The sequence below is a fragment of the Schistocerca nitens genome, chromosome 6, assembly GCF_023898315.1.
Source record: "Schistocerca nitens isolate TAMUIC-IGC-003100 chromosome 6, iqSchNite1.1, whole genome shotgun sequence".
NCBI lineage: Eukaryota > Metazoa > Arthropoda > Insecta > Orthoptera > Acrididae > Schistocerca > Schistocerca nitens.
The window spans coordinates 152,304,033-152,331,478 of NC_064619.1; the positions used below are offsets into that span (position 1 = coordinate 152,304,033).

Sequence of the window (27,446 nt, forward strand, 5' to 3'; positions counted from 1 at the left end):
AGATTAGAAAATTTAAAAAGGGAAATGGATAGGTTAAAGTTAGATATAGTGGGAATTAGTGAAGTTCGGTGGCAGGAGAAACAAGACGTCTGGTCAGGTGAATCCAGGGTTATAAATACAAAATCAAATAGGTGTAATGCGCAACGCAGGAGTTTGTTTAATAATGAATAAAACAAAATAGGTACACAGATAAGCTACTACGAACAACATAGTGAATGCATTATTGTAGCCAAGATAGACACGAAGCCCACGCTTACCAGAGTAGTACAAGTTTATATGCCAACTAGCTCCGCAGATGACGAAGAGATTGAACAAATGTACGATGTGATAAAAGAAATTATTCAGATAGTGAAGGGAGATAAAAATTTAATAGTCATGGGAGACTGGAATTCGATAGCAGGAAAAGGAAGAGAAGGAAAAGTAGTAAGTGAATATGGACTGGGTATAAGTAATGAAAGAGGAAGCAGCCTGGTAGAATTTTGCACAGAGCATAGCCTGATCATAGCTAACACTTGGTTCAAGAATCATAAAAGAAGGTTGTATACATGGAAGAAGCCTGGAGATACTGACAGGTTTCAGATAGATTATATAATGGAATATAAGGGAGAATCGATAAAGGTACTCAAGGTACCCTCCGCCACACACCGCCAGGTGGCTTGCGGAGTATGGATGTAGATGTAGATGTAGATGTAGAAGACAGAGATTTAGGAACCAGGTTTTAAATTGTAAGTCATTTCCAGGGGCAGAAGTGGACTCGACCACAATTTATTGGGTATGAACTGTAGATTACAACTGAAGAAACTGCAAAAAGGTAGGAATTTAAGAAGATGAGACCTGGATAAACTGAAAGAACCAGAGGTTGTAGAGAGTTTCAGAAAAATCATTAGGGGACAATTGACAAGAACAGGGGGAATAAATACAAAAGAAGATGAATGGGTAGCTTTGAGAGATGACATAGTGAAGGCAGCACAGGATCAAGTAGGTAAAAAGGCGAGGGCTAGTAGAAATCCTTGGGTAACAGAAGAGATATCGAATGTAATTGATGAAATGAGAAAATATAAAAATGCAGTAAATGAATCAGGTGAAAAGGAATACAAAGGTCTCAAACACAAGATTGACAGGCAGTGCAAAATGGCTAAGCAGGGATGGCTAGAGGACAATTGTAAGGATGTAGAGACATATATTACTAGGGCTAAGATAGATACTGCCTACAGAAAAATTTGAGAGACCTTTGGAGAAAAGAGAACCACTTGTATGAATATCGAGAGTTCAGATGGAAAACCAGTCGTACGCAAAGAAGGACAAGGTGAAAGGTGGAAGCGGTATATAGAGGGTCTATACAAGGGCGATGTACTTGAAGCCAATATTATGGAAATAGAAGAGGATGTAGATGAAGATGAAATGGGAGACATGATACTGCGTGAAGAGTTTGACAGAGAACTGAAAGACCTAAGTCGAAACAAGGCCCCAGGAGTAGACAACATTCCATTAGAACTACTGATTGCTTCAGGAAAGCCAACCATGACAAAACTCTACCATCTGGTGAGCAAGATCTATGAGGCAGGTGAAATACCCACAGACTTCAAGAAGAATATAATAATTCTGATCCCAAAGAAATCTGGTGTCGAAAAATGTGAAAATTACTAAACTATCAGTTTAATAAGTCACGGCTACAAAATACTAACACAAATTCTTTACAGAAGAATGGAAAAACTGGTAGAAGCCAACCTCAGAGAAGATCAGTTTGAATTCCATAGAAATGTTGGAACATGTGAGGCAATACTGACCCCTATGACTTATCTCAGAACATAGATTAACGAAAGGCAAGCCTAGGTTTCTAGCATTTGTAGACCTAGAGAAAGTTTTTTACAATGTTGACTGGAGTACTCTCTTTCAAATTCTGAAGGTGGCAGGAGTCAACTACAGGGAGTGAAAGGCTATTCACAATTTGTACAGAAAGCAGATGGCAGTTATACAAGTCGAGGGGCATGAAAGGGAAGCAGTGGTTGAGAAGGGAGTGAGATATGGTTGTAGACTATCCCCGATGTTATCCAATCAGTATATTGAGCAAGCAGTGAAGGAAACAAAAGAAAAATTTGGAGTAGGAATTAAAATCCATGGAGAAGAAATAAAAACTTTGAGGTTTGCCAATGACACTTTAATTCTGTTAGAGACAGCAAAGGACATGGGAGAGCAGCTGAACGGAATGGACAGAGTCTTGAAAGAAGGATATAAGATGAACATCAACAAGAGTAAAACGAGGACAATGGAATGTAGTCAAATTAAATCTGGTGCTGCTGAGGGAATTAGATTAGGAAATGAGACACTTAAAGTAGCAGATGAGTTTTCTCTTTGGGGAGCAAGATAACTGATGATGGTCGAAATAGGGAGGATATGAAATGCAGACTGGCAATGGCAAGGAAAGCGTTTCTGAAGAAGAGAAATTTGTTAACATCGAGTCTAGATTTAAGTGTCAGCAAGTCCGTTCTGAAAGTATTTGTGTGGAGTGTAGAGTGTAGCCATGTATGGAAGTGAAACATGGACAATAAATAGTTTAGATAAAAAGAGAATACATTATTTCGTAATGCGCTGCTACAGAAGAATCCTGAAGATTAGATGGGTAGATCACATGACCAATGAGGTGGTACGGAATAGAATTGGGCGGGGAAGAGGAATTTGTGGCACAACTTGATTAGAAGAAGGGATCAGTTGGTAAGAGACATTCTGAGGCATTGAGGGATCACCAATCTAGTACTGGAGAGAAACGTAGAGAGTAAAAATCATAGAGGGAGAACAAGAGACGAACAGATGAAGCAGATTCAGAAGGATGTAGGTTGCAGTGGTTACTTGGTGACGAAGAAGCTTGCACAGGATAGATTAGCTTGGTGAGCTGCAGCCAACCAGTCTCTGGACTGAAGACCACGACCATGACCACGACCACGACCAAGATTACAACCACAACCACAAGAAACAAACTGACATTTCTGTTTGTTGTCAGTGGCTGTTGCATGAAACATGAAATTAGACACATTTGCAAGAGCTGACACCATCCACACATTGCAAAAATGAAATTGTAAATATCTGCCAAACAGCAGAGAAAATGCTCCAGAGAGAGAAACTGATATTTCATGAAAACACTATGATGATAAAATCAGACAAATTAGACCATATAAAGAGGCTAAATGACTGACAGACTTTTGTGCACCGTTTTATAATGGAATAGGAGGATGAGACATCAGAGGGGAGTTGAGAGGTGGGGTAGGGAATGATGATGATGGTGAATCCTTTGTTCCACATCTTTAGATGTCTTACGAAGCACTATGAATGCAGATGTAAGAGGCAGATTTAAGAAGTTCAATTATAGGGTATGTATTTTGAGAAATACATATATGTTGTACAAGCTACTATACAGTTCATAGCATACAGTACTTTGTAGCAAATATTAGCGATTTTCTATCCTGTTCTATTCATGTACTGAGTGAGGGGAAAAAGGGCTAGGTATATGCTTCTGTATGCATCATCATCATCTCTCTGGTCTTATTCTATTCTCATGATCCTTAAGAGTGAATTAGAAATAGTGGCAGCAGAAATGTCATGTACTCTCCCTTAAATACTGTTTCTTTACACTTATCAAATGGGTTTTGCAAAAACAACATTGTATTTCTTTCAGAGATTCCTATTTATGGTCTCCTGAGTGTTTTTGATGCCTGCCGCCATGCCTGTTCACTAAGGACTCCAAAACGATGGAGCACTCCAGAACTGATTATACTACAATATTACATGCCATTTCCATAAAGGGGTCATTCAATGGCATTATCAAACCATCAATATATTGACTGCCTGAGGGGGCTTATAGACATATTGTCAATACATACTGGACATTAGAGGTCAAGTATTGATGATTTGACAATATTCTCCATTCAGATGGTAACATAATACATCAACCAGCCACACAGTGTTAGTGTGCACTGTTTATGTTTACACTTCGTCTGTGTATATCATACCTCAGATTCAATTTTTAAGTATTGTTTTAATACAAAACCATTTTAATAGGGCTATGCGAAGATAATCACTGTATATACCACTTCAGGAAGGTTAACGGAGCATTCTCCTATGATACAATTAATTTGAAGCTATAGTATAGATTGGTGAATTACATAGCAGTTTGGGAAAACTGCTTTTACTTTGAAAAATACATCATATTTGCAATGAGTAACAAGCAGTTTGGAAAATGCATATCAATTCCACCAAATTATCACAATGGGCAAAAACATACTTTATGTTTATTGCCTGAACATATCCTTATCAGGAAGACAGAACTGCTTGACATGTTTTCACACAGTTTTATTAGTTGAATTTGCAGATCTTACAGAACTAAACTTCGTAACATTATAATGACCTGCCTGTCACCAGCAATTTCAGGGTTACTCCTAATCTGTTGTCATCTGCAACTGCCTCTCTCCTTAAGGATTATTGCTTCTCTGTTGTATCTCTTATCAACATTAATAACTTGTTGTATGCAGGACTTACCAGAAAATAATTTGATATATTTTGGGTCCATGGTTCTGATTTTAGTCAGTAAATTAACATGTGACCACCCACTATTTGTTTTCCCCCAACCACTCTTGGACCCATATCCTATTTTTTTGTTTTGTTTTTGATTTCTTACAAGCTGTAGGTAATATAATTGCAGCATACACATCTTTTTGGGTGTTTGTCATCTTAACCTTTTAAAATATAAAGATGATGTGACTTACCAAACGAAAGCGCTGGCACGTCGATAGACACACAAACACAAACATACACACAAAATTCAAGCTTTCGCAACAATGGGCAAAAACATACTTTATGTTTATTGCCTGAACATATCCTTATCAGGAAGATAGAACTGCTTGACATGTTTTCACAGAGTTTTATTAGTTGAATTTGCAGATCTTACAGAACTAAACTTCGTAACATTATAATGACCCGCCTGTCACCAGCAATTTCACCAGCAATTCAGGCTCTTTATATGGTCATTCCCACATGGAATGTTTCCTTCTATTATATTCATAACCTTTTAAAATTACGTTTGTCAACTGACAATCTGACTCTTACCCTGTTACCCTCTTCACCCCGCCCGTCTCCTCCTTACCCCGACCATCCAGTTTGCTTCTCCCACCAGATGTTGTTGCTTGCAGTGCAACCTCAGTGACCAGACACAGTGGTTATCTCGTGTGTGTGTGTGTGTGTGTGTGTGTGTGTGTGTGTGTGTGTGTGAGAGAGAGAGAGAGAGAGAGAGAGAGAGAGAGAGCAGAAGGGGGGAGGGGAGAGGGGGAGAGGGGAGGTAGTTGTGCTTGCATGAATGAGTGTGTTTTCTACGTTAGACGAAGGCCTTTTGGCTGAAAGCTCACATATTTAGCAGTCTTTTTGTTATGCATGTCTGTGTCTCAACACCTCCTCCATATAGTGAGAGCAATGTATCCTTGTCTTAAGTTTGTAATTATTGCCAATATTATTGATGGTATGATGTCACTTGAATATACCAAGGTTTGATAAATTAGTATTGTCAATAAATACTGAATATGTGCAGGCCCCTTTACAGATGCACTGCACTTTCCCAGCACTCTTGCAACAAATTTTCCAAACTTACATTTGTCTTCCCAACTAGAGATTTTACTTATTTGTCCCATTTCATGTAATTTGTTTATATTAGCCTTAAATATTAATTTAATGTTACTTGTTCTAGGTGTTCACCACTTATCTTGAAATATGTTTACCTCATCTGCCATCAGGCTCAGTTCAGTGGCATCCTTGGCATCATAGTCATATAAAACTCGTGCTCTCTGATAACCACTTTTCGGGGTTTCATGGTGATTTTCTGTATGAGAAGTTGTTGCCTGAAAAGGAGTCGCTCCTGGAGTTTTCAGAGAAAGGCTGAAACCAAAAATAAAATAATTTTTTAAAAATTCGTTTGAAATTATTTTTATAATTTTATTTTTAATAATATTCCACATGATCATAAGACAGAAAGTCTCTTCAAGAGTGCTTCAGATGCCATTAAATCTTAAATTACTTAGTGCTCACAATAAAACACACAAAATAGTGCTAAAAAAGAAGATATCATATTTGTGTTGTCTCTGTTTAGAAGAATGACAGCACAAACATAATTTGGTCATCATGTTTGTCTGCAGTATAAAAAGTATACAGCACTTTCACCTTATGTCCTTAGCTTCCACAATCAAGAGCTGATTAAAATTTAGAAACTTTCATGCAAAATGTTTAGACCTTTGAGCATAAATATTGAAACTGCATGATGCTAAATTATTGTACCCAAATACGTGACATCTAAAATTTTAGTGAGATGATCTTGGGAATATTTTCTTGAATTATGTGATACAGGCAAAAATCTTGTAACAGATGCAGTGTGAAACATTCTAGGTCATCACGGCTATCACAGTAAAATGCTCATTTCTCACAGGCTAGCCACATATGGTTGTCATGTCTGTAACAGTTACTTTCACATCAGGCTAAGAAAATTTTTCACGATTTGATCAATGTGACATGCGCTCTGAGAACACACTCAGCAAAATGGTTCATGGGAACAGGTGAATCAAAATTAACTGATTTGCACTGACTGCTTTCTGATCACATCCCAATTAACTAGTATACAACACTGTGTATAATACAAGTCAAATGCCTGCGAATAAGATGCATTAATACTCAATTACATATAACATTCCAATGACCATTAACTCAGTGTGCCACATCTGCTTTCATAGTCAAATTAACTGCAAAACCTGCAAGGAAAACTTTAACAAAAAGGCTTACAACTGATTGAATAGTGGCAAGAGAAGACTTGGTACATGACACTCATTTTGACAAGGACAGAAATATACAAAGACAGAACACAAAGCACAGTTTCGTCATGATGTAGTTCCCCTGACAGCAAATTAAAAAAGTAATATCAACAAGGAGGGGGAAAAGGTTTTATAACAGAATATAAATAAAAAGATACTTCCAAATATTGTAGAGGTTAGGATAGAGGGAAAAACAATGTATGTCGGCATCAACTGTGGCCAAAAAAACGTGCTCTAAACTGCATACCTCAGGAGCTATGAGCACTTGTTCATCTTCGCTACAGTGAAACATGTTTCTACTGAATGAGAGCTTGTAGCTCTTAAGGTGTGCCTTTAAGAGCCAACCTTTACTACACTTTTTGCTTCAAATGATCAGTCTTGTCATGTCCCTGAATACTGACTATTCCTCCTAGGACACCTGTAGATGACTGGAACCAAGGGACTTGCTCAGATGATGTATGGTGCCACTCCCATATTTTTTATACTGTATTGTTTGAGTCCTATGTAGGTTAATCAGAACTATGATTTCAGTTCTCAAAATGACAATGTACAGCTTTTGGTGGATTTATACATGTGTGTGATGCTCTTCTACAGCATAAAATGATGGAAATCTTCATATCTAGATCAAAACCCCTGTGATGTGCATGGTAGAAGGTACATCCAGTTGCATCAGTTATTAGGGCTTTCTTCCATTCTATTCATGTGTGGGTTGTGGGGAGAATGATTGCTTAAATGCTACCGTGCATTCCATAATTAGTCTAACGTTCTTTTTGCAGTCCCTATGGGAATGGCACATAGAGAATCATGATGTATTCTTATATTCATCACTTAAAGTTGGTTTTATGAACTGTCTACTTAGGTTTTCATAGGATTGATTGTGTCTTTCTTCAGGCACCTGCTAGTTCAGTTCTTTTAGCATATCTGTGACAGTCTCCCAGGGATTGAACAAACCTATGACCATTAAAGCTGCTCTTCTTTGTATCCATTGAATATCTCCCCTTAGTCCTATTGGGTTCAGGTCTTACACACTTGAATAATCTAGGATGGGTCAGTCACTTGCTCATAGAGGAAGAAATACACAGACTTTCTGGCCAGAGATAGCAGTCTCGTGTTTGTGTATGTGGGTGTGCGCTTGCTTGAGTGAATGTATGTGTTTCTTCCTTTCTGAAGAAGGCACTGGTTGAAAGCTCAATGTCTAACAGTCTTATCATTATGCCTGCCTGCAACTTAATGCATCATCTTTACAGTGAGCAGCAATCTATTCTTTTCATAATATTTTAAATATCTGAACTTGTTTTTAACAACAATTTGCCAATCATGAACATCAAATCAAAAAAGGGAAGATGAGTATAGTTTTCTTAAGAATGGCCCAGAAACTGGCTGGGGTAAAAATGAAGGAACCATTTCAATATTTGCTTGAAATTATTTCAGGACAACCATGAAAAACTTAATCAAGATGGCTAGCCCAGGTAGTGATACCTGCTCTTTCTGAATAAAAGTTCAGTGCCATAACTACTAGTAGGCCTCGCATTTAAGCATTTATGGAATGTGGTGTCGAGATTTGTTTACGCCAAAGCTCCTCCATCTACAAGCACTATGGAGTTTTGGGCACAATGGCTACAATATTTTTTGAGTTTTCTGCCTATATATTTAAACAGTGTTGCGTTGACTAACTTCCATCAAAAATTGTGTAATAACCCTTCCTCTTTCCTGCAAGTCTGGAGTGAGGCACAATCACCATTAGACAGGTATAACGACAGTGTTTGCTCTCTATATTTTACTGACATATATAGGATTTATTTTTACATTGTTTTAATAATGTTAGCAGTTTTAAGATCAATAAACAGAATTTCATATTTTTGTTGGGGGCGATTCATGGTGTCATTTTACCTGTCGACGGAATATATATTTACAGGTCCTACAAATCTAAAATTATTATTGTGCAAGGGGCCTTAGTAATTCTTTGTTACAAATCAAACTTTGCATGCTGAATACATCCGTGACCCAAATGAAGTCAACTTTAATTCAGACTGAACTTATCCAGCATATTTCGCATTTACTGCCAGGTGGCAGAGCCGAGATTTTGATATTTGTAACAAATCATTCATTTACAATTGCACATTTCCCATAAAGACGTGACTCTTTCAAATTTCTCTTGCACCTATCATACTGATGCAGTTCTGTGACTGGATTATGTCCGTATTGTGACCACTTTATTAAATTGTTGCAACCTCGTTGGCGAAGAGATCTTTAAGATTCTTTACATCAATGTAGGAAGAATAAAAGCAAATATATCACAAAAAGAATGTAAAAAAAGTTTACAAAGCTTTGTGGTCCTTTCTCAAAAACTGAAGATTTAATGCTGAGCTCTAAACTTCATATAATTAGACATACTATAGTCTGTCGTGGGTGTATCACTGGTATAAGGACCCTACAATAAAAATCCCTTGGAAATATTAATTTACCAGCATAAAAATAATACCTGGAGTTCTAGAATTTGCATCTGACTGTTGATAATGTTCAGCTGCTCTGGGTGTCAGTATCCACCAAATAGTACTAAATGACAAAATAAGGAATAAAAATAACCCCACGTTCATGCAGTAGTTAAACAAAAAAACACTGCAAACTGCACACAAAACTAAAATATTTTTGGTTTAGTTCACTTTCTAAAGGAAACAACAGACTGCTGAAAACAAATCAAAATATACTCTTGAAATAAAATTACATGAAATGCACCTGGTAATAACAATTTTCTAACAGCATTTAAAAAAGAAATCAATTCTAACTACAATAGCTCTTGCATAAAAATATATTGGTAAATCAAAAATGCTTACAGAGCAATGACTGACTGGTATTATTGTAACATTTTTCTTGTTTCACAGCAACAACAGCATGCTGTTGATTCCATACCTTTTGGTCCACTGTTCTGCAATTCCACTGCATGCACACCAGTTCTCTGGGTACTGAATTTCCCCGAAACTTGAAGTTAGGTGGTGGCTCAGAAATTCTTTATCAGTTAAGTGGAATAAATTTTTCAAAAAATCATTCATAAAAGGATTTTCCCCTACTTGTTACTTTTCTCTCAACACTCAGCAACAACTGGAAATTCATTTTTTCTTAGCTTACATTTTGAATTAATATTTTAGTGGGAATAAAAAATGGATTAACAGCGTATTCAGCATGTAATGCTGAATGATCTTACAATTTTAATGTCTCCTTTATCAGCGTTTAGAGAAAAATAGAACATTACACAAAACCTTAGTTCTTGTGCTCCACTTTCTATCTCATCAGGAAAAGTGAAGTGCAAGTGTTCAGATAAATTGATACCACTCTTTCTCAGTAAATAAAATACAACCAAGTTAAACATTGGTGGCTGAAACTTGTACATCACAAACATACTGAACAATGGTAGGCTCTCTCGCTGGAACACCAATGCACAAATGATAGAGCAATGTACTAATTGGAGTACAAACAAAGGAATAAAGGGAGGGTAATGTTTGTTTTGTCCAGATTGAGTTGACTGGAGGGGACCACAATCTCAGTTGGCGAAGCATGGGTGAATTAATGGACCATATCCTCATTAATGAATCATCATAGCATTTGCCAAAAGTGATTCAGAGATCTCACATAAAATACAAACCAGAATGGAACATTTTCCAGTTCAAGGTGGATGATACTCGTCAAAGGAAGACAAAGTGCATTTCTTGCTGTGGAAAAATATCAATATATGATCTTTAGGATAAGTATGACCGCATGTGTCAGGCTACCACATTTATAGCCTTTTATTTCATTTATCTGGTCTTTAGAACTCAATTTATTGCATTGATTCATTTAATTTCATTCTGACCTTAGCAAGCATACAAATATCTCTGCACTGGTTGGACTGTTATTAATTGATACTTGAACACAAATCATAAACATCTCAGATTTTGTAATTCCAAAATAACTTTTAGAAGAATTGAAACCAGCTTTTCATTAGTATTTATAGAATAAACTTGCTCAAATGTTAGGAACATTTTCCAACTAATAATCTTACGGATATAAGCAACCTAATAAAAAGCATTGTTACTGAACATATTTTATGAATTTCAATACTTAAAGTTGAAAGTTGCAATGTGAGAGGAACAATTTAATGTGCAACTAGATGAGACCAACTGATTTACAACAGAAAATTTTTGATTCTAATTCATAAATTTTCTGTTTCGAATAATGAATGATGTGAACAGTTTTGTTAGAAATATACAGGGTTATTACAAATGATTGAAGCGATTTCATAGCTTTACAATAACTTTATTATTTGAGATATTTTCACAATGCTTTGCACACACATACAAAAACTCAAAAAGTTTTTTTAGGCATTCACAAATGTTCGATATGTGCCCCTTTAGTGATTCAGCAGACATCAAGCCGATAATCAAGTTCCTCCCACACTCGGCGCAGCATGTCCCCATCAATTAGTTCGAAAGCATCGTTGATGCGAGCTCGCAGTTCTGGCATGTTTATTGGTAGAGGAGGTTTAAACACTGAATCTTTCACATAATCCCACAGAAAGAAATCGCATGGGGTTAAGTCGGGAGAGCGTGGAGGCCATGACATGAATTGCTGATCATGATCTCCACCACGACCAATCCATCGGTTTTCCAATCTCCTGTTTAAGAAATGCCGAACATCATGATGGAAGTGCGGTGGAGCACCATCCTGTTGAAAGATGAAGTCGGCGCTGTTGGTCTCCAGTTGTGGCATGAGCCAATTTTCCAGCATGTCTAGATACACCTGTCCTGTAACGTTTTTTTCGCAGAAGAAAAAGGGGCCGTAAACTTTAAACTGTGAGATTGCACAAAACACGTTAACTTTTGGTGAATTGCGAATTTGCTGCACGAATGCGTGAGGATTCTCTACCGCCCAGATTCGCACATTGTGTCTGTTCACTTCACCATTAAGAAAAAATGTTGCTTCATCACTGAAAACAAGTTTCGCACTGAACGCATCCTCTTCCATGAGCTGTTGCAACCGCGCCGAAAATTCAAAGCATTTGACTTTGTCATCGGGTGTCAGGGCTTGTAGCAATTGTAAATGGTAAGGGTTCTGCTTTAGCCTTTTTCGTAAGATTTTCCAAACCGTCGGCTGTGGTACGTTTAGCTCCCTGCTTGCTTTATTCGCGACTTCCGCGGGCTACGCGTGAAACTTGCCCGCACGCGTTCAACCGTTTCTTCGCTCACTGCAGGCCGACCCGTTGATTTCCCCTTACAGAGGCATCCAGAAGCTTTAAACTGCACATACCATTGCCGAATGGAATAAAAAGTTGGTGGATCTTTGTTGAACTTCGTCCTGAAGTGTCGTTGCACTGTTATGACTGACTGATGTGAGTGCATTTCAAGCACGACATAAGCTTTCTCGGCTCCTGTCGTCATTTTGTCTCACTGCGCTCTCGAGCGCTCTGGTGGCAGAAACCTGAAGTGCGGCTTCAGTCAAACAAAACTTTAGGAGTTTTTCTACGTATCTGTAGTGTGTCGTGACCATATGTCAATGAATGGAGCTACAGTGAATTTACGAAATCGCTTCAATCATTTGTAATAGCCCTGTATATAAGCAGTGGCGAAGCAGCCAATGGGGCCTCAGTTTTCTGAAAGATTTTTGTGAGCCAGTTTTGTTACAGTTTTATGCACTGAAAACGTAATTCTGAAAGAGTACATCGTGACAACCTGAATTTCTTGAAATTTTTCTTGGTACTACTAAACCATTAGCTTTACTGTCAAGAACTAAGCAAGTTGCAACAAATTTTGATGGAGCAAATACTCACAAAAATTCTTTTACAGCTCTGCAGCATTGGAGATCACCAAGAAACAAAGATGAGTATTTGCTAATTAACTATTACGCCCAGCTATATTTCACAGTAAAAATGCTCTGGCATCTGCAATTACTGGCTCTGGCCAGATTTTTGTGCAAGACAGTATGACTGTTGACCGTTCTCTTATTGACACGGAATCAGAAATCAGTGTGTATCTTACAGACGCATATGAACACTGTACATCTTCAACACATCCCTTACTTACAGAAGTGAGTAATTCTGCAATTGCCACATACAGACAGCAGACACTGATATTCGATTTGGATGGAGATTTCCACTTCTCTTCTGCATCGAGCCAAAATAGTGCGCAATGGCACCACCACACACTGCAGGCAAATTTTTAAGCAGTTCACACCTTTTGTGCCAGTTCTACAGGACAAGAACTCAGAACAGACCATGGCCAGTGTTAACAAAATTTCAATGTGGAGAGAAACTTGTCAACTACTCAATGGAAGCATATGTGAGAATGAAGTTAAGAATATGATGGTTCATGTGATCATGGAGGAGTTATGAAAGAGTAGTGCTGTCCTTAGAGCTAAAGTGGCTGCTATACCGATGCAAAGCAACTATTGCAGTGCTTGAGCTTCTCTGATAACTGAATGGAGGCTGAATGCATACCTCTATGCCAGCTAACAAGATCATGACAGACAACAGCTGCTCTCAGACTTTCTCACACTCATGGACCCAGCAGTGGCTAAGAGCAAATGATGCCATTCCACACATCACATACAGACCACAACAGGACAACCTTTGGCTGATAGGCTGCGGCATTTACCACCACATAAATTACATGCTGCATAGTTAGATTGTCTGCCCCAATAGCTGAATGGTCAGTGCGCCAGACAGTCTGTTACGCCAAGTGGCCCAGGTTTGATTCCCGGCTGGGTCGGGGATTTTCTTCACTCAGGGAGTGGGTGTTGTGTTGTCCTCATTATCATTTCATCGTCATCAGTGGAAGGCAAAGGGAAACCACCGCTGGAATCACTTCCCTAGATGCTCATGCAGTGGACCTCTGATGAGGCTTTCTCCCTGACAAGAGCTGCTGTTAGGCAGAACACAAAGTTTTTACAGCTAGATTTTGACAGTACGCTTTCAGAGAGGACAGGCACAAGCTCTCTCTGTGCATGGGCATCCCCTCTCCAAATGATCAAGAAAAAGAATGGCTCATAAATAATGTGCAGGGACTATAGAGCCTTAAACCCATGCACCACTCTGGACAGATATCCAGTTCCAAATGTGGCCGATTTTATCAATAATGTGTCTGATGCACATACTTATAGTGTGATAGTTAACAAATACTGATAGTAAAAACAGATAAGCACAAAACTGCACTTGCCACCCCATTTGACGTATTTCAATGCAGTACCATGCTTTTTGGCCTATGGAACACTGCCCAGGCATGGCACTGCTTCATGCACGAAATACTGCAATATTTTGCCTTTGCTTTCTGTTACATGGATGATGTTATGGTGTTTTCTGAGAGTAAGAAGCAGTATATCAAGCAGTTACAGATGCTGTTTGAAAGGCTAGAGAGTTATGGAATAGTCAATAATTGTAATAAATGTGTCTTGGCTAAAAAGGAAGTGCAGTTTTGGGATGTGCAGTCCCTATGTAGAAAGGTCTGATAATTACTTCAAGATTAAAGGAGACCACTCACTGAAAAGGATAAGTGTGAGTTGGCCAGAAGCACATACAAGAGAAGAAAAACTTGCTAGCTTTTGGAGTTATTCTTTAACGAGCTAGAGTAAAATGTATTTCTGTATTTTACTCTAGCTCGTCAAAGGATAACTCCATAAGCTAGCACATCCTTTTTTTTTTTTTTTTTTTTTTTTTCTGTTTGCCTACTGACAACTCAAAGCTTCTGCTTTTAAGTGAGTGGTCTCTTTTAACCCTACAGTATTTACATTCTACAGGAACTTTTCTAAAACACAAAGGCTTCATAACATTTTTAGTAATGTTGAACTATTCTAGAAGACATCTACCACATTAGGCAGAGGTATGGGAACATCTAAACAGACTGCTCATCTGTAAAAACATGGATAGCAGCAGGAAGTTTCCTTGAACAGGTGCTGGAAGAGTATTTTGTGACCTAAAAACAGCTCTGGCGAACGCAGCCAAAGCATGCCCAGTTGCAGGTGCCGCCATGGCATTGATGGTTGATGTGAGCTAGATGGCTGTAGGCGCAGTGTTGGAATAGTTCATTTCTCCAAATTGGTAACCACAGAGCTACTGTCAACAACAAAAATGGTGTGCATTGGACTGAGAATTTTCACATACTTGACAGTGAAACATTTTAGGTCTTGGTTGGAGAGCCAGCATTTCAAAGTTTTTGCAGATCACAAATCTCTAACATTGATCTTCCAACAACTGACACAGCTCAACTTGCCTCATCAGTGAAGATACGCTGAGTTTATTGCACAATTTACAACTGATATTCATCGCACTGTGGGTGAAAACAATATTGCACCCGACTGACTGTCCCAAAACTGTGCAGCCTTAATCCAGTTGATTGGGTGGCGTTGGCAGTGGAACAAGAAACACGTGCTTTCCTCCATCAGGTTATAGTTAACCTGGATTCCAATGTGTTATGGCTAGAGTACATACTGATGCAGGGCACACATCGAGAAGTTTGGTGCAACACTTTGGTGCGACACATTGGGTAACGGAGTAGTCATTCATTCCTATGAGGTGGCAACATAGCACTTTTAACATTTACCCCAACCTATCATATCCCGGAACTAAAGCATCTACAAAGCTGGTTGCAGATAAAGTGGGTTGACCTGGCGTTCATAAGGATTGCCAGAGATGGGCGTGTGCTTTCAGAAAATGCCAAAGCTCCGAAGTTCCCAGGCATGTCTTTGCACCTGTAGATTCTTTCCCCACCCTAAAAGGAAGATTTTTGGAACCCATAATGACACTGTGGGCCCTCTCCCACATTCTCACTTATTTTGCCTCTTACTTATTATGATCAAAAGGTTTACTAGATGGCCTGAAGCATTACCTGTTCCACACATTTCTGTGGAATCAGTGGCCAGTGCTCTAGTTAACTGACGGTTTGCAAGGTGTGGAATTCTGCAGATAATCACTACAGACAGGGACAGACAAATTGAGAGCCAGCTGTTCAATGAGCTTCTCAAGTTATGTTGATGTAACCATTTTCGCACTATGAGCCACCGTTCTGCAAGTAATGGGACGGTATATGCATCACTCTTTAGAGGCTAGATTGACATGTCACACCGAAGCCGGGTCAGAAACACTGCCTTTGATATTAATGGGACTGTGCAGGGCGATAAAAGAGGACTGGGATTGTTCAGCCACACAGCTCGTGTATGGTGAACAGATAGGAGTGCAGGGAGAATTCTTTTTGACCACGCCTGTTCTTCAGCTTATGCCAGGTGATTCGACAGCAGTTTTAAGCCAGTTATGTTTGCATGTGTGTCTTCTCATGATGCAAAACCCTTTAAGGCATGGAGAAAGAAAATTCATTTTCGAGGTCTTATTTAAGTGTGAGTACAAGTATGTGTGGCCAAAATGGCTCTGAGCACTATGGGACTTAACATCTACGGTCATCAGTTCCCTAGAACTTAGAACTACTTAAACCTAACTAACCTAAGGACATCACACAACACCCAGCCATCACGAGGCAGAGAAAATCCCTGACCCCGCCGGGAATCGAACCCAGGAACCCGGGCGTGGGAAGCGAGAACGCTACCGCACGACCACGAGATGCGGGCATGTGTGGCCAAGAAGGAATGATGCCCTAAGACCACCACGAACTCCACTGTATGCATGACCCTTCAGGGTGATTGAAAGAAGTGATAAGCAGTTTAAAAAAAAAAAATACATGGCAAGACAGAAACTACAGTAGTGGAAATATTTATTTCATCACCATGAATTACTTCATCTTTTTTTCTTTTGCAGCAGTTTGCTGCAGGTTATACCAGTCCCATTGTTGCTAAACGTTGCTGTGTTGCTGACATATTCTTGCCTTAATTATCTGACTTCTTCACGCAGGTTTTCCAACAATACACAACTCTTTGTTGCTGTCGATTGGTTTTACAATGAAACCAGTGGTTATACTGCCATTTTGAGTTGAGACTTTGCAGTCAGAAGATGGGCGGTCAGTTGAATTAACACCAGAAAAGAAAGCTGCTATACTTGCTTATTCATTTGTTGGTTTCAGCACCAGAGAGACGGCCTCTAAGACACGATTTAATGTCAATGATTTCAAGGTTACTGAAAAAATACAGGCAAAAAGGAAATGTTGATTGTGAGAATGGAAGAGGTTGGAAAAGGGCGTCTACAGCCAAACAGGAGCGGGTATTGAAAAGGTTTTCACTCAATGATCATCGCCTGTCATCAACTGAACTAAAGCAAGACTGGGAAGAAATGTGCGACATCTCAGTAACCAGTAGAACTGTAAGAAATAGACTACTGGAGGCTGGACTCTCAGCCCGTCTTTCTAGAAGAAAGCCTTTATTGACCAAGATAATGTGACAACAGTGACTACAATGGGCAAAGGCACATGCGACATGGACACCTGAGATGTGGAACAAAGTAATCTTTCCAGACGAGTCCAAATTTAATTTGCATGGCTCAGATGGAAAAGTGTTCATGCATCGAAGAAAAGGTGAAGAATTTTTGCCATCATGCACAACAGATACAGTCAAACACCCACAAGGACAGATGGTCTGGGGGTGCATTTCCAGTCATGGAGTAAGTCATCTGGGCTTCATCAATGGCACTGTCAGTGCAGATGCCTACATTAGCATCATTGGAAGGAAGCTTATGCCAGCCATTAGAGACAGTTTGGAGATGTTTCCAACTGCATTTTTCAGGATGACTCCACTCCTTGCCATAGAGCTTTGAAGGTGAGTCCTATGACTAATATTTGTACCAAACACAAAGCAGATTACTTTCATGGTTAATTATCACATACTTCTACATTTCAGGTAAAATCTTTCCTTCGACAAAATGGGGTTCCAGTATTAGAGTGGCCTGGGAACAGCCCTGATCTCAATCCTATTGAGAACTGTTGGAAGTTCATGGGAAATGCTATCACCAAAAAGAAGCCACGGAATAAACGGGAGCTGTTGGAGACCCTTGTGCACGTGTGGTTTCATGAACTGAATGAGGAGTACATTAAAATGTCAATTCTTTCAAAGCCTTCACGATGCCAAGCGGTAATTAAGGCACGTGGTGGAGCAACAAAGTATTAAATGCAACAGTGTGTTCATATGAGACAATACAAACACTAAAATCCATCAGTGTTACGTTACAACATTAATATGCAGTGTTTCTTTCAATATTAGTATTCATATTTCAGAATAGCAAACAGAATAACTGACATATCCACTTACACTCAGTTTCCAAGAAAGTGAATATATCTAAAAACAAAGATGATGTGACTTACCGAACGAAAGTGCTGGCAGGTCGATAGACACACAAACATACATACGAAATTCAAGCTTTCGCAACAAACTGTTGCTTCATCAGGAAAGAGGGAAGGAGAGGGAAAGACAAAAGGATGTGGGTTTTAAGGGAGAGGGTAAGGAGTCATTCCAATCCCGGGAGCGGAAAGACTTACCTTAGGGGGAAAAAAGGACAGGTATACACTCGCACACACACACATATCCATCCACACATATACAGACACCAATATATGTTCTGTATATATATATGTTCTGTATATGTGTGGATGGATATGTGTGTGTGTGTGTGTGTGTGCGCGAGTGTATACCCGTCCTTTTTTCCCCCTAAGGTAAGTCTTTCCGCTCCCGGGATTGGAATGACTCCTTACCCTCTCCCTTAAAAAACACATCCTTTCGTCTTTCCCTCTTTCCTGACGAGGCAACAGTTTGTTGCGAAAGCTTGAATTTTATATATATATAGTGTTATAAAAAGGTACGGCCAAACTTTCAGGAAATATTCCTCACACAGAAAGAAAGAAAAGATGTTGTGTGGACATGTGTCCGGAAATGCTTCATTTCCATGTTACAGCTCATTTTAGTGTTTCTTCCACTTATGCTCAATGGAGCACGTTATCATGATTTCATACGGAATACTCTGTGCTGCTAGAACCTGTGCCTTTACAAGTATGACACAACATGTGGTTGTTGCACGATGGAGCCCTGCACATTTCAGTCAAAGTGTTCGTACGCTTCTCAACAACAGATTCGGTGACCGATGGATTGGTAGAGGCGGACCAATTCCATGGCCTCCACGCTCTCCTGACCTCAACCCTCTTGACTTTCATTTATGGGGGCATTTGAAAGCTCTTGTCTACGCAACCCCGCTACCAAATGTAGAGACTCTACATGCTCATATTGTGGACGGCTGTGATACAATACGCCATTCTCCAGGGCTGCATCAGGGATTCCATGCAACGGAGGGTAGATGCATGTATCCTCGCTAACGGAGGACATTTTGAACATTTCCTGTAACAAAGTGTTTGAAGTCACCATGTCTGCTTGTGAGATGTCTGCTTGTGTCTGTATATGTGTGGATGGATATGTGTGTGTGTGTGTGCGCGAGTGTATACCCGTCCTTTTTTCCCCCTAAGGTAAGTCTTTCCGCTCCCGGGATTGGAATGACTCCTTACCCTCTCCCCTAAAACCCACATCCTTTCGTCTTTCCCTCTTTCCTGATGAGGCAACAGTTTGTTGCGAAAGCTTGAATTTTGTGTGTGCGTTTGTGTTTGTTTGTGTGTCTATCGACCTGCATATATATATATATATATATATATATATATATATATATATATATATATAGAGAGAGAGAGAGAGAGAGAGAGAGGGGGGGGGGGAACATTCCACGTAGGAAAAATATATCTAAAAACAAAGATGATGTGACTTACCAAATGAAAGCTCTGGCAGGTCGACAGACACACAAACAAACGCAAACATACACACAGAATTCAAGCTTTCGCAACAAACTGTTGCCTCATCAGGAAAGAGGGAAGGAGAGGGAAAGATGAAAGGATGTGGGTTTTGGTAAGGAGTCATTCCAATCCCGGGAGCGGAAAGACTTACCTTAGGGGGAAAAAAGGACGGGTATACACTCGCGCACACACACACACATATCCATCCACACATATACAGACACAAGCAGACATCTCACAAGCAGACATATTTAAAGACAAAGAGTTTGGGCGAAGATGTCAGTCGAGGCAGAAGTGAAGAGGCAAAGATGATGTTGAATGACAGGTGAGGTATGAGTGGCGGCAACTTGAAATTAGCGGAGATTGAGGCCTGGTGGGTAACGGGAAGAGAGGATACATTGAAGAGCAAGTTCCCATCTCCGGTGTTCGGTTAGGTTGGTGTTGGTGGGAAGTATCCAGATAACCCGGACGGTGTAACACTGTGCCAAGATGTGCTGGCCGTGCACCAAGGCATGTTTAGCCACAGGGTGATCCTCATTACCAACAAACAATGTCTGCCTGTGTCCATTCATGCGAATGGACAGTTTGTTGCTGGTCATTCCCACATAGAATGCATCACAGTGTAGGCAGGTCAGTTGGTAAATCACGTGGGTGCTTTCACATGTGGCTCTGCCTTTGATCGTGTACACCTTCCGGGTTACAGGACTGGGTAGGTGGTGGTGGGAGGGTGCATGGGACAGGTTTTACACCGGGGGCAGTTACAAGGGTAGGAGCCAGAGGGTAGGGAAGGTGGTTTGGGGATTTCATAGGGATGAACTAACAGGTTAAGAAGGTTAGGTGGACGGCGGAAAGACACTCTTGGTGGAGTGGGGAGGATTTCATGAAGGATGGATCTCATTTCAGGGCAGGATTTGAGGAAGTCGTATCCCTGCTGGAGAGCCACATTCAGAGTCTGGTCCAGACCCGGAAAGTATCCTGTCACAAGTGGGGCACTTTTGTGGTTCTTCTGTGGGGGATTCTGGGTTCGAGGGGATGAGGAGGTGGCTCTGGTTATTTGCTTCTGTACCAGGTCGGGAGGGTAGTTTCGGGATGCGAAAGCTGTTGTCAGGTTGTGGGTGTAATGGTTCAGGGATTCCGGACTGGAGCAGATTCGTTTGCCACGAAGACCTAGGCTGTAGGGAAGGGACCGTATGATGTGGAATGGGTGGCAGCTGTCATAATGGAGGTACTGTTGCTTGTTGGTGGGTTTGATGTGGACGGACGTGTGAAGCTGGCCATTGGACAGGTGGAGGTCAACGTCAAGGAAAGTGGCATGGGATTTGGAGTAGGACCAGGTGAATCTGATGGAACCAAAGGAGTTGAGGTTGGAGAGGAAATTCTAGAGTTGTTCTTCACAGTGAGTCCAGATCATGAAGATGTCATCAATAAATCTGTACCAAACTTTGGGTTGGCAGGCCTGGGTAACCAAGAAGGCTTCCTCTAAGCGACCCATGAATAGGTTGGCGTACGATGGGGCCATCCTGGTACCCATGGCTGTTCCCTTTAATTGTTGGTATGTCTGGCCTTCAAAAGTGAAGAAGTTGTGGGTCAGGATGAAGCTGGCTAAGGTGATGAGGAAAGAGGTTTTAGGTAGGGTGGCAGGTGATCGGCGTGAAAGGAAATGCTCCATCGCAGCGAGGCCCTGGACGTGCGGAATATTTGTGTATAAGGAAGTGGCATCAATGGTTACAAGGATGGTTTCCGGGGGTAACAGATTGGGTAAGGATTCCAGGCGTTCGAGAAAGTGGTTGGTGTCTTTGATGAAGGATGGGAGACTGCATGTAATGGGTTGAAGGTGTTGATCTACGTAGGCAGAGATACGTTCTGTGGGGGCTTGGTAACCAGCAACAATGGGGCGGCCGGGATGATTGGGTTTGTGGATTTTAGGAAGAAGGTAGAAGGTAGGGGTGCGGGGTGTCGGTGGGGTCAGGAGGTTGATGGAGTCAGGTGAAAGGTTTTGCAGGGGGCCTAAGGTTCTGAGGATTCCTTGAAGCTCCGCCTGGACATCGGGAATGGGGTTACCTTGGCAAACTTTGTATGTGGTGTTGTCTGAAAGCTGACGCAGTCCCTCAGCCACATACTCCCGACGATCAAGTACCACGGTCATGGAACTGTTGTCCGCCGGAAGAATGACGATGGATCGGTCAGCCTTCAGATCACGGATAGCCTGGGCTTCAGCAGTGGTGATGTTGGGAGTAGGATTAAGGTTTTTTAAGAAGGATTGAGATGCAAGGCTGGAAGTCAGAAATTCCTGGAAGGTTTGGAGAGGGTGATTTTGAGGAAGAGGAGGTGGGTCCCGCTGCGACGGAGGACGGAACTGTTCCAGGCAGGGTTCAATTTGGAAGGTGTCTTGGGGAGTTGGATCATTAGGAGTAGGATTAGGATTAGGATCATTTTTCTTCGTGGCAAAGTGATATTTCCAGCAGAGAGTACGAGTGTAGGACAGTAAATCTTTGACGAGGGCTGTTTGGTTGAATCTGGGAGTGGTTCACGCCGATCACCTGCGACCCTACCTAAAACCTCTTTCCTCATCACCTTAGCCAGCTTCAGCCTGACCCACAACTTCTTCACTTTTGAAGGCCACACATACCAACAACTAAAGGGAACAGCCATGGGTACCAGGATGGCCCCCTCGTACGCCAACCTATTCATGGGTCGCTAAGAGGAAGCCTTCTTGGTTACCCAGGCCTGCCAACCCAAAGTTTGGTACAGATTTATTGATGACATCTTCATGATCTGGACTCACTGTGAAGAAGAACTCCTCTCCAACCTCAACTCCTTTGGTTCCATCAGATTCACCTGGTCCTACTCCAAATCCCACGCCACTTTCCTTGACGTTGACCTCCACCTGTCCAATGGCCAGCTTCACACGTCCGTCCACATCAAACCCACCAACAAGCAATAGTACCTCCATTATGACAGCTGCCACCCATTCCACATCAAACGGTCCCCGCCCTACAGCCTAGGTCTTCGTGGCAAACGAATCTGCTCCAGTCCGGAATCCCTGAACCATTACACCCACAACCTGACAACAGCTTTCGCATCTCGCAACTACCCTCCCGACCTGGTACAGAAGCAAATAACCAGAGCCACCTCCTCATCCCCTCGAACCCAGAATCCCCCACAGAAGAACCACAAACGTGCCCCACTTGTGACAGGATACTTTCCGGGACTGGACCAGACTCTGAATGTGGCTCTCCAGCAGGGATACGACTTCCTCAAATCCTGCCCTGAAATGAGATCCATCCTTCATGAAATCCTCCCCACTCCACCAAGAGTGTCTTTCCGCCGTCCACCTAACCTTCTTAACCTGTTAGTTCATCCCTATGAAATCCCCAAACCACCTTCCCTACCCTCTGGCTCCTACCCTTGTAACTGCCCCCGGTGTAAAACCTGTCCCATGCACCCTCCCACCACCACCTACCCAGTCCTGTAACCCGGAAGGTGTACACGATCAAAGGCAGAGCCACATGTGAAAGCACCCACGTGATTTACCAACTGACCTGCCTACACTGTGATGCATTCTATGTGGGAATGACCAGCAACAAACTGTCCATTCGCATGAATGGACACAGGCAGACATTGTTTGTTGGTAATGAGGATCACCCTGTGGCTAAACATGCCTTGGTGCACGGCCAGCACATCTTGGCACAGTGTTACACCGTCCGGGTTATCTGGATACTTCCCACCAACACCAACCTAACCGAACACCGGAGATGGGAACTTGCTCTTCAATGTATCCTCTCTTCCCGTTACCCACCAGGCCTCAATCTCCGCTAATTTCAAGTTGCCGCCACTCATACCTCACCTGTCATTCAACATCATCTTTGCCTCTTCACTTCTGCCTCGACTGACATCTTTGCCCAAACTCTTTGTCTTTAAATATGTCTGCTTGTGAGATGTCTGCTTGTGTCTGTATATGTGTGGATGGATATGTGTGTGTGTGCGCGAGTGTATACCCGTCCTTTTTTCCCCCTAAGGTAAGTCTTTCCGCTCCCGGGATTGGTATGACTCCTTACCAAAACCCACATCCTTTCATCTTTCCCTCTCCTTCCCTCTTTCCTGATGAGGCAACAGTTTGTTGCGAAAGCTTGAATTTTGTGTGTGTGTTTGTGTTTGTTTGTGTGTCTGTCGACCTGCCAGCGCTTTCGTTCGGTAAGTCACATCATCTTTGTTTTTATATATAATAGAAACAGAAATTAAGAATAAAAACAAATTGACAAAGCTTATTGTGTATATTCATTTCTGATGGAAATCAAGAGAACTCAGGCAAATTCAGCTCAGTTTTCAATGATTGTAACAAAAATTATTAATTGTAAAAGGTGAAGCAATAAATATTTCCACCATTGTATTTCAACTGAATACCTCATACCAGTACATAAGAGGGCACTGTACTTGCAACTGCCACTGTTCCAGTCCATTTACTACTTCAGGCACAAGTACCAGTCAGTGACGCATCGGAACCACTACTGCATTCACAAGTTCCGAGTTCACGGTTCGTGTCTCCTATAAAACCGACACTAATATTCACGTGGTCTGGCAAAAAGGTGATTTGCAAATTTCTTCTTATAAGAGGGGCCCCTGGTTTTGCAACAACAGATCACAACAAGAAGTTGGACTGCATCAGACAAGTCACTAAGTCTATGACATGCAGGATGAGTTGCAGCTCTACAAAAAGGGGAAGGGAAGATGTGGCGATCTCAACAGAGATCGAGTCAACACAAGTGCAAGTGCAAGCATTCAAATAAAGACTTATCTTTGATATCAAAATGATATAAAATTATGTCTTTTGCCCGAAGTTCTTTATGTTATGTGATTTCAGTGGTTTTGTGCACTGAGAGTAATTAATACTAATAAAGTGTATTAATTAATATTCACCGTGAATAATGAATTGCATCAACCAACACTAAAAAGGTTCTTTTTGCGTGGCTAGATAAAAAAAATCAAAGCTCCATCTAAACATAACAGTCATCGAAATAACACGAGGGAGTAAAGAAATTTGTTTGAAACTGGACGATATGAAAACTGGGCCAATAGACATAGAAAGCACAGTTATAAGGTTAAAATTTTAACTATATAGTCATATGTATATAATTGCTAAGACACACATACAGAAAAGCAAAATGAAAAGTTCCCAGTTTGTAGTTGGATGGTCTAACAATTTGTACTTCACATCCCTCAGTTTCCTATATTGCCAAAATACCTTTGAGGGTAGCTGCATTGTTCTGATGACAGGTGATTTTTTTTTCCTTTCTCCTTTTGTGATTCAATTTCTCTTTAAATGTAATTTTTTCATCTAGTTTGTCTGGAAAGTTGCAGAGTATTTTCCAAGTCTTCCTATGCCCTTTTCAGGGTAATGAATGAAAAAAAGTCCATACTGCATCACAGTAAAGAATGGCCACAAGCTCTTGGCCACTCTTTAGCAGTAAAACATTTTCCGCAGCTTTCCTGTAACCTCTAGTCTATGCAAGTTTACTCATTTAAGATGTATGCCCCTCGCAAAACCAATTTTATTTGCACACTAAACATATTATCATTACTGGTTTGTGTTTTCCACAAAGTAATCCACAATTTTATTTTGGGGTGATCGATGTCACATACACACTAGGTCTTTTGTTTCCCTATTTTCTGCAAAAATTTACTGGTAACATGATAAGTTCAATTAACATCTTACTATTATGACTGGAAAGACACAGAGAAATAAATAAAACAAAGCACAACTAATTCACTACAAACGTAAAAATTTAGAGAATAAAATAATTCAAACATCAGCAAAGCTCTATGTTGTTTCATGAGATTAATGACAGACAGGAGGTAAAACAGGTACAAAGTGAGACAGAAATTAATGAGAGGTAACAACATAATCTGACAAGATGAAAAAAATTGTAAATTGGTCTACAGGAAATACAAGGTATAACAAAGAAGACCAAAAGATAGTAAACAATGAAGAGCACACTGGGGGCAGAAACAAAGAATACAAACTAATAAGAAAAATGGATGGAGAAAAGGCAGTGGAGGGAGGTAGGGGCAGAGGGGAGGGGCGAAAGGGGCCGTGGGGAGGGGCGAAAGGGGCAGAGGGAAGGGGGCGGAATGGGCAGAGGGGAGGGGGCGGAATGGGCAGAGGGGAGGGGGCGGAATGGGCAGAGGGGAGGGGCGGAAGGGGCAGAGGGGAGGGGCGGAAGGGGCAGAGGGGAGGGGCGGAAGGGGCAGAGGGGAGGGGCAGAAGGGGCAGAGGGGAGGGGCGGAAGGGGCAGAGGGGAGGGGCGGAAGGGGCAGAGGGGAGGGGCGGAAGGGGCAGAGGGGAGGGGCGGAAGGGGCAGAGGGGAGGGGCGGAAGGGGCAGAGGGGAGGGGCGGAAGGGGCAGAGGGGAGGGGCGGAAGGGGCAGAGGGGCGGGGCGGAAGGGGCAGAGGGGAGGGGCGGAAGGGGCAGAGGGGAGGGGCGGAAGGGGCAGAGGGGAGGGGCGGAAGGGGCAGAGGGAAGGGGCAGAGGGGAGGGGCGGAAGGGGCAGAGGGGAGGGACGGAAGGGGCAGAGGGGTGGGACGAAGGGGCAGAGGGGAGGGACGAAGGGGCAGAGGGGAGGGACGAAGGGGCAGAGGGGAGGGACGAAGGGGCAGAGGGGAGGGACGAAGGGGCAGAGGGGAGGGACGAAGGGGCAGAGGGGAGGGACGAAGGGGCAGAGGGGAGGGACGAAGGGGCAGAGGGGAGGGACGAAGGGGCAGAGGGGAGGGACGAAGGGGCAGAGGGGAGGGACGAAGGGGCAGAGGGGAGGGACGAAGGGGCAGAGGGGAGGGACGAAGGGGCAGAGGGGAGGGACGAAGGGGGGATGAGGTGATCACCATCAGAGGAAGGAGGAAGTGTTTACGATGCTGTAGGTGAGCTGAGCTGGGAGAAATCAACTTCACAGTTCCTATTTTTGTAGAAACGAAATTTTGTGGCAGAAATTGTACAAAAAATCTGATGAATGGTAGCACGTTTGCTAAAATGTTAATTCTTTGCAAAGTTTTCTCATTACTTAATAACATTAACAATACAGTACAATAACAACTATCTAGAGCAGTGGTTTCCTAACTATACGTACCATGACCATAGCAGAGGTTTTATGGGAAGAGAAAAATAACATTTAAAAAATTTTCAATGGACATTCGGAAACAGAAAAGCTTAGTTTGTACCGACCTACTGGGCTTCCACTTATTTGTGAATAACACAAATCACAAATACTGAAAATCTGAGTCGCAGATAGGCACAACGAAAAGATTGCCACAAATAAGCTCTTGGCCAACAAGGTCTTCATCAAAAATATACAACACACACACAACTGCAGTCTGGCACCTAAAGCCACAATGCAAGCAGCGGCACCAGTACACGATGGGAGTGGCAACTGGGCAGGGGTAAGGAGGAGGCTGGGGCGGCAAGGGGGAGTTATAGCAGGGTAGGGTAGGGTAGGGTAGGGTAGGGTAGGGTAGGGTAGGGGTAGGGGTGGGGGACACTGACGTGCTGCTGGGGAGTGTGCAGGGCGAGGTGGAGAGAGGGTATGACAACTACGGGCAGTTGGGAGGTTAGACATTGGGGGAGAGGAGAGGTGGGGAGGTGAGGAGGGGGGTGGGGTGGAAAAGGAGAGAAGTAAAAAGACTGGGTGTGATGGTGGAATGAGGGCTGTGTAATGCTGGAATGGGAACAGGGAATGGACTGGATGGGTGAGGACAATGACTGATGAAGGTTGAGGCCTGGAGGGTTATGGGAATGTAGGATATATTGCAGGGAAAGTTCCCATCTGTGGAATTCAGAAAAGCTGCTGTTCATGGGAAGGATCGATACGCCACAGGCTGTGAAGCAGTCACC

The 27,446-nt window shown here is 42.0% G+C and overlaps 1 protein-coding gene across 2 annotated transcripts in view; it reads right to left on the reverse strand.

The window, feature by feature from the left end:
- LOC126262911 (endophilin-B1) overlaps positions 1-27,446 on the reverse strand; it is a 257,034-nt gene that overhangs the window by 50,598 nt on the left and 178,990 nt on the right. For both annotated transcript variants that reach the window (XM_049959818.1, XM_049959819.1), the window contains one exon: positions 5,760-5,916. In XM_049959818.1, the coding sequence (XP_049815775.1) occupies positions 5,760-5,916 (157 nt within the window). The remainder of the gene's footprint in view (positions 1-5,759; positions 5,917-27,446) is intronic.